General features: G+C 31.3%; 1 protein-coding gene across 6 annotated transcripts in view; it reads left to right on the top strand.

Moving 5' to 3' along the window:
- The window catches only part of LOC106692934 (cytochrome P450 4F5), a 59,920-nt gene that overhangs the window by 48,030 nt on the left and 2,846 nt on the right, over window positions 1-9,044 (top strand). For 4 of the 6 annotated variants that reach the window (XM_067046789.1, XM_067046790.1, XM_067046788.1 and 1 more), the window contains 2 exons: window positions 2,305-2,378; window positions 7,939-8,112. In XM_067046789.1, coding sequence (XP_066902890.1) covers window positions 2,305-2,378; window positions 7,939-8,112 — 248 coding nt within the window. Of the gene's footprint in view, window positions 1-1,438; window positions 2,379-7,938; window positions 8,113-9,044 lie in introns of those variants that run through there. The other 2 variants (XR_010843251.1, XR_010843250.1) reach the window with 2 other exon arrangements.

Genomic DNA, 9,044 nt, shown 5'->3' on the forward strand with positions numbered 1-9,044 from the left:
CTTCTTTTCAGACGCCTAGGAGGATTATTAGGTAATGAAGGAGAAGCCAGGTTAGAAACAAGTGGATTTGGGTAGTTGAGAAGTTTACCATGGAAGGAACGGTATCTGGTTCTGGCCAAATCGGCAACATATGGAACATTGAGGTCCTGATGGATGACTTGATTTGTGACAAAGTAATGAGCACTAAGGATTTTGGACTGTAAGGATTGGATCCTGGAGGAATTTAATGGTTTAGTGGAGCCCCAAAGCTCAACTCCGTATGTCCAGATAGGCCTTATAATAGTCATGTAGATCAGTCTATTGAAATAGATTGGCAATTTAGACCGTTTGTCTAGTAAATGTAATAGTCGGAATCGACAAGCAGTTTCTTGTCTTTTTAGTCTTGTATGAGGTCATGTCAGTCGTTTGTCGAGATGTAGTCCTAAGTAACGGATCTGTTCGACAGGAATAAGTGGGTTATTATTAAAGGATACTGTAGGGCAAGAGGTCATGGAGTGTTTACGTCGAGGGTAAATGTGATTTGGTGGGATTTATTGGAATCAATTTTAATCCTCCAGTTTTGGCCCCATTCTTCAAGGGTGGTGATGTGGGATTGGAGGGTTTGGGATACAATGTAAGGATCATTGTTCACTGACGATAGACATGTGTCATCGGCATACGTGGTGAGGATAGTGTTAGGACGGGTTGGGATGTCAGCTGTAAAAATTGTATAAATGATAGTACCAAGGATACTATCCTGAGGTACACCAGCAGACTGAGGAAACAGGGATGAATAAGCGCTGTCGTGATTTACTTGAAATAATCTGTCGGATAGATAAGAACGGATAATGAGGAAGTATGTAGGGGGTAAGAATTTACGGATCTTGTATAGCAGTCCTGGGTGCCAGACTCGATCAAAGCCTGTTCTTATAATATTTAAATTTATATATTTTAAAAGGTCAATAAATGGATTCAAACGTTTTTCATTACAGTAAATAGCTCATTAATTTTAAATTTTGTTTTTTATTAACACCTAAATAATTCGTTTAAATCGAATTATTTAGGTGTTAATTAACTGCTTGTGACCCCGGACACAACATGTCTGAAACGTCAGGAAATGACAAAAAAATGTTTAAATATACGCTCTCGGATTCACCGTTTTTCGTTCTTGTTTAATTCAATTTGTACCATAACAGTTGCAAAAATATAAGAAATAATTACACATTTTTTTTTAATTTATTTATTTTTTTGTTTGCGGTCCACGATACAAGGACTAACAATTGTTTGTGGTCCCCATGAAAAAAAGGTTGAGTACCCCTGGTCTAAACAATAAAGTTATACCAGCAATTTTAATCAATTGAATATTTTTCTTTTTTATGGATTAAATTCCGTTTTTTTTTAACACAATTTTTAAACAAATAATTTTTTAAGATGTAAATAATATTTATGATTGTTTTAGGGTTTCCTTGAATATGACTTCATGACAAAATGCTACAAAGAACAATTAATATGTTGAGATGTTTGACTGTCATCATTTAATAAATATAAAATAATTTACTGAATCTCAAAGAATTATTGTTGAATAAGCAGAGATTGTGCCAAATTTTGGATTTGTTTGAATAATATTTTTGGTTCATTTTCAATAACACCCCACTGACTTGGGTGAACACGTGCCACTCCTTTTTCCCTTCATAATTATTTGCAATGCATTGTGCCATGCTATATCCACACACCTTTCATTTTTAAGCTAGAACTTATCTAATTAAATTGATTTCTTTGTTTTTTAAATAAAAAAATTATCATTTCCCAAAATTTAAAAAGAGGATCTACCATTCTTCTTGAGTTCTACTTGATTTTTAGGTTATTTTATTAAAATATTTTGTATGATTAAAATTTCATAATACACATTAAATAGAAGAAATATTACAACTATTCTATTATATATATTTTCATAGTAAAAATCGATGGCTTTTCAGTTTACCAAAGATAAAAAAAATCATGTCATAGTTCTTAAAATAATAAAAACAAAAAAATAGTACAATCACACCACATGAATTAAACTTATTTTAATGACAATATTATTAATCCCCTTCAAGTAATTAGAGATTAAAAATAAATTAAATATAAACACATGAAACTTTGGCATGTTTGGGTACTGATTATTTTTACCTTATTAAATTATATTTTCTGGCCAGAACCATTTCCAAGTATGAACAAATATAATAAATATCAAATTATATGTATTGGATCTTCCTTAAAATATATATAAGTACAATATTCTAATACAAAGGTTGAGTTATTATGAGATTACATATTTTCTTGAAGGGTGATCAAAGAATCTCTCAGATTTTCTTGTCCTCCATTTGTTGGAAAGCAGGCATCTGAAGACATAGAAGTAGGTGAGTACTATTTCGTTATACTTCTAATTACATAAATCTTTCTAGACAAGTTTTTAATTAAATTGCGAAGGACTTCATCCTTTTATTTAAATGTCCATGAGTTACATTTTATTTTATTTTTTAATGTTTGAATAATTTTTGTATCATGGTATATTATAACTAATTTAAATAATAATTTAGTTATTTTAATTTTAATAATTGTACAGTAAAATTGATTCTTTTGGTCACGATAGACGTTACCAGAACTTCTCCTTGTAAAACCGGGAGAAATAATTGAATTGAAAGGATAAATTTCTAGGAAAAGTGAAGTCAAAAATTAGGAGCTTAATGGATAATATGAATGAAGGGAGTAGGGTCCAATGATTAGCTACTTTCTATTTCTATCAACTTTGTTAAGTTTTGTACAAATTTCTTGATTAAAGCACAAATTTTTAAACTACTGAAAATATAATTCTATGTTTAGTTTATATTTCCAATCTAATGAACAGTGTTTCAGATAATTATATAAATGGAAGAAATTCCTATTTAGCTCAACATAAACCTAGGAAACGGGAGAGTCAACTCTTATCTTTTATGGCTTTACTTATTCCTTTATAGAGAGTAAAGTATGTTTAGTTTTTATTTTTACCATATAAGATTCACTGCAACATCAGAGGTATGATCTTTAGTTTAACATGTTAAAGCGTGTTAAATGGCAAAATATTTCCTTCTTTTGCCATGTTAAATCGATATAACATGTAACATGACAGAGAGTCTGTTACTAGTTCTGTTAAATGGAGAATGACGTCACGAAACAGACCAGCTGAGCTTGTTTTATTTGTTGTTGTGTTAGGTTACTTATTCGTAGTTTGTATTTTGTTTTGTTTTTTTCTTTTGTCTTGTATTTTGGACTTTTTAAAAAATACAATCAGTAGCCAAACTTTTACACTTCTACTTTTCACTTATTTTAGACATGTTGTAATAAATTACTGTACTAAAAACTTAGAAGTAAACAATAACATGAAGTTGTGGCAGGAAAGGTTACTGAACAAGTTGCTCAGAAAATCTGCTAGGAGCTCTTATGCATTTAACATGACTTTAAATAGGGCTGCCCACAATCCTATACTTATTACATTTAACAAGGTAAAACATTTTACATTAGGGGTATTCATGATGTTGTGTTAAATGTAAAATGTTTTACCATGTTAAATGTTATAACTATAAGATTGTGAGCAGCCCTATTTGAAGTCACGTTAAACGTTAAATGCATAAGAGCCCCTAGCGGATTTTCTCAGCAACTTGTTGTATAAGCCTTTATGTTTATAACCTTCCTTCCAGACCCTCATGTTATTGTTTACTTCAGTTTTGATTTAAGTAATTAATTACAACATGCGTAGAGTGAGTGAAAAGTGGAATTTGTGTGAAAGTTTAGCTTATGAAATGAAATGAAAAAATAACTTTATTCTGGGACATATGTCCCCTAAGAATAATTACATGGTTCATATAGTGAGATTTTTATCTGGCGAGCGTTTACAAATTTTCAGATAGTAGAATGAAATTACATTGTTTTTTTTTCCCTCAAAAGTATCATTAAAATTATCCATTCTGGTTTAATAACAGGGATATGAATACCACAAACACACGAAAGAACTGAGCTGTCACAGCAAAAATGGCGGCGATCTCAACTGGTCTATTGTGTGACGTCATTCTCCATTTAACAGACCAAGTAACAGACTCTCAGCCATGTTAAATGTTATTTCGTTTTACCACGGTAAAAGAAGGCAATTTTTTTCGATTTAACATGAGTTTTTCCATTTAACACGCTTTAACATGTTAAACCAAAGATCATGAATACCCCTATTTAACACAATATCATCAATACCCCTATTAATGTTTAAAATCTTTGAAATAGGCCAAAATAGACAATTTTTGATCTTTTTTATTCAATAATCTTAATGACAATTACCTAGTAGTGAGAATAACACTTAGCTGAAAACAAGTGATAGTTTGACAGTATTGTCCTATACAATGAAAAATTGAAATTTAACTTTACACTTCAACAGTATTAGGTCCAGGGCTCTTTTAGTCCTGAAAATTCATAGAAAAATAGTCCTAAATGAAATAACTCAAAACACAAAAATAGAATAAAATGTTTTCTTACTTTTCCAGTACATTAGCTAAAACTTTTTTTTTTTTTGTTTTTGAGGCAGAAGGTCATGAACAAAATTTTTCCAGCCGATTTGACAGGATTTCTGAGGATTATTCCCAGTGATTTTCCCTTCTCTAAATATCATGTATAGCATATTTTAAGCATAATGACCTCTTTGAGTAATGTTTTACTAGGATTATCATAATTTAAAGGAGGTTCTCAAATAATAAATTTCCAAACTTTTGTTGTTTTTTTTTAAATTACTGGAGAATAAAAACCTCCATCAATGATGGCGTCCTTGACCATGACATACAATCCAGATTGAAAGGAATAAAACTCAAAAATTCTTTAAGGAAGAATTAATTTTAGACTAAAGATGACTATCTTAGACCTAAATTTTAGATCTATATGGTTCTAGAACTAGCCACAACATCATCTATGTTTTTTGTTTTAGTTTTGTTTCCTCACAGGCAGGTTTTTGTTTTTGGTTTTTTTCTTCTACTCCATCAATTCATGGTCGGCCATAAATAAAACAAGTAGGCAATGATAGCCTTGGAGACCAAAGCCCTGTAGGGACTATTGAGCTATTTTATAAATAAATAAGTGAGTGTTTAGTGTTCAGTGTGTTTAGTTTAGAGTTCAACATCAATCAAGTCAATTTATCTTCACATTGCCTACTAGATCTATCCCTCAGTGCTTACATGGCACATGGCCTATACATGTAACGAACACTCAATTTGTCAGCTATTGCTTTACGAGAATTGTAGGATGCTGACAAAACAAGATAGATCCTCCAGAAGTGAAAAGCAAAACAACCCTTACATTGCATTATATATTGCAACATGTGGTAAGGCATTCAACAATGTAACAATTTCAAATATCTAGAATCAGCTATTACATTGAAAAGCATCATAAAGTATGAAATTAAAGCAAAGCAGGCAGCTATTGTTATGTCCTTAAAGTACTGTCTTAAAGGTATTAAATTTTCAAAATCTCTCCCGCAATGCTACGTTTATGATAAACCGGACAATTATTCAGTCAATAGTAACATATAGCAGTGAATTTTGGGTTCTTAGCCAAGAATGTTAAAGTGTGGGAATGGTCCTTCAAATGATATATTAGAAAAGAGAATATAAGAGAATCAACAACCTAGAAGGCTCCTGATTAAATTTATGGAAGGAAGAAAAGAACAATGAAGGTCTCTTTACATGTGGCTAGAAGACCTGGTCAATAGGAGTTAGAGAAGACGTTAGGCTGACAGAAATAAGTGGTCCAGGAAAGTCTTGGAGACCAAAACCCTGTATGGGCTGTAGAGTCATTTTATTAATAAATAAGTGAGTGTTGTGTGTTCAATGTAGTTAGTGTTGTAGTGAGAGGTTAAGTTCCTCATAAGAAGTTTGATGATAGCATAACCTAGGCATCTGAAGAAAAGTTGAACCCACATCATCCTACAGTCACTGAACCAAATCAACATAGTGCTGAACAAAATTTAAAACAGTTAACTGAGGTTATATTTGTGACAGTGAATTATGAATGAGTTCTTTATCCTGAAGATATATTAAATCATAAACAGATTATATATTCATAAACTTCACCTATTTTTGATCATTACTACAGGCCTGATAATTATGCATGAGCCTGACTTTGCAGGAGAGGTTTTGGAAAACATAGTACTATTTGGAGTGCCTTTGTTTGCTTTTGTTTAAAAGCATAAAACCTAGTGGTCATCAATGCCTATGGATTGTTACAATAAAGCTACACTTACTCACGCACACATTCACATGATTCCAACTTTAATAAAAAATACAAATTAAATAAATAAAAATAATAAAATACATTATTAAAATAGAAGATAGGCTATGGTGTCAATATGACTATCGGTATGGTGTCAACCATAGTTTTACTTCTCTTTTGATTTATTTTAATTTACTCGGAGAGCTTTCATTCAACATGGCCTGCTATTATTTCCGATATTTTTATTTTAAGAGGCCTACTGTGTTCCGAAGAACTCCAGTCCCCCGGCTAGGGAGCGTGGATGCCTCTCTGGCAGCTTTGTCTGCGAGCTTGTTGCCAACAATGCCAGCAATGTGGCTTGGGACCCATATGAAACTTATGGACTTACCTTGATCTGAAAGTTTTAATAGGGAAGATTGGATTCTTATGACTGGATATTCCGGGTACATGTTTCTCAAACTTTTTAAGGAGCTCATTGAATATGAAATTATTACAGTTGTCTTTTGAGTTATTGAAAGGCAAAAATAGGGAGCTGATGAAATATTACGTGTAGTTCGGAGGTAAATATTGAACATAAGTTATATAATTTAAATTTTTGTGTTGAATCGTGACTAACGAAAGACGAGGCGGTTGATTTTTCAGAATTTGGAACCATTAGTGTATATCAAAAAATGTTCTGGAATATTTTCAACTAAGCGAGACAACCATTCTTTATACTCAACCGATGAGGTGTTATTTTTGTGCATATGGAACAGATGGAACAGATGTTTTAGATTTTTTAGAGTCCAGAGTGGGTTCTCAGTGTCAGACTTCAGTAATGGTTGAGATAGCTAAAGTGATTTTTTCTGCCAAAGGAAGTGTTGGGTTTGGTTTCTGAAAAAAAAAATAAAATAAAAATAAAAATAAAAAAATAATAAAACTGGGGGAGCATTTAGGAAAATATATTTGTAAGTGATGATTTGTTTGCTGAAATTTGTAAGCCTATAGGTGTGGACCAATGCTTAATTATGTTTATGGCTTCTTAGAACTTATTTTTAATGGTATTGACGTTTTCCGACCTGCAAATAATCGCTAAGTCATCTGCAAACAGTTAAGGTTTGATGTCTCTTGGTAAGTTGAGCCCTAGATAGTTTGTCGCAAGTGAGAATAAAGTGGAACTAAGGATAGAACCTGAGGACACCATTGAGCTGTTTATGATTTTGAGATTTATCACAACCAATTCGAATCCTAAAATGACGGTTAGTGAGAAACTGTTTTATGAAGTGATACATTTGTCCTCTGATTATGACCAATGTTAATTTTATAAGAATGGTTGTGGGCATACATAAAAATACCAAATTTATTTGCAGCTTCCTGGAATTCTTGGAGTTTTCTGCCGTAGTTCATCATCTGCAAAAGATATGTGCTATGTCAATATATTCATAATTGTTCCTCCGATGTTAGTCCTGATGATTCTCACTAGCATTTCAAACAATTTTGGAGACAATGGTTCACTCAGTCTAAGGCTATTCTGCACATCATCTCCTATCTATTAAAATATGTTAGAAATAAAGGATTTATTCTCTTTTTTGCATCAATGAAAAAATTAAATGTTTTGTAATGAGAATTTAGTCTAAGCGAAAATGCTCAAAAATGGAACTACAAACTCCTCAGTAGGATCAGAATAACATACTTTTTTAATTATATACTCTTTTTCAGACGGAACGATTATCCCCAAAAACACAATTGTAATTTATCTATTGGAATTTCTGCATAAAGATCCAAAATACTGGAAAAATCCAGAAGTGTTCGACCCAGACCGTTTTCTTGAAGAAAATGAAGGACTAAAATATTCCTATGCACCATTTGGAGTTGGTGTTCGAAGTTGTCCAGGTAAATGGTTTCATTATCTCATTAGCATTTATAATTCTGTAATAACTGTAAAATATAGTTCAATTTGTATTCGTTTTCACTAATGAATTAACATAATCATTGACTTATGAATGGGATTGACATAATGCTTTGACAATAATATTTTGTTTCTTAGAAAGTAAGGAGATTGATATGATTAATATTTAATTCAGTCTTTAAAATTATTTTATATACAATATTCCGCCATATCTACATAACATATATAAGTAATATATAAATTATATAAGTTATATATAAATGTATATATAGTTGACTGTAAAAATTTAAATATAAGAAGATGGTCAGGGTTGCGGTCAGAAAAAGAACAAATAGTTCATAACTATTTGTTATATAAACGATACATAAAAACTACAGTTGTTATCATTGTCTAATTATTTTTCTTATTTATCTTTTTCTATTTTTTTTTAATACTCTTTATTTAGTTTTACTTATCATTAGTTACTTATTTTACAATCATTGTTATTATATCCTATATTGGATTAACTATATTTCCTTCAGTATATACTCGTATTATTAGTAACAATATGTATCTTTCTAATTTTACTTAGTTATTCCTAAATTAGAAAATTATTATAGTTATTATTATTGTCATATTTCTGTATCCTTCTCTTATTATTTTTCATTTTTCGTCATATCTTTATGACTACTTTCTGTATACGCAACGTATTTGAAATAGAAATATAGCTGTTAAACGAGTGGCCACCTCCTCTCCACTCCTCCACGCTTCCGCTTTATTGTCGCCTTCTGTTCAACCTTTCGCTTTGAACAGGTAGGTGGTCCTGATTTGTCCTTTGCTCATTTATTATCATTTAATATCATTGTTATTATTTTTATTTATATTTATTCTTTCAGGACGTTTATTTAATCTCTACTTTCTTCTTCTTTCCCCCCCC

Source organism: Halyomorpha halys, unplaced genomic scaffold (assembly GCF_000696795.3).
Source record: "Halyomorpha halys isolate HHAL.00 unplaced genomic scaffold, Hhal_1.1 Scaffold78.1, whole genome shotgun sequence".
NCBI classification, from domain to species: Eukaryota; Metazoa; Arthropoda; class Insecta; order Hemiptera; family Pentatomidae; genus Halyomorpha; species Halyomorpha halys.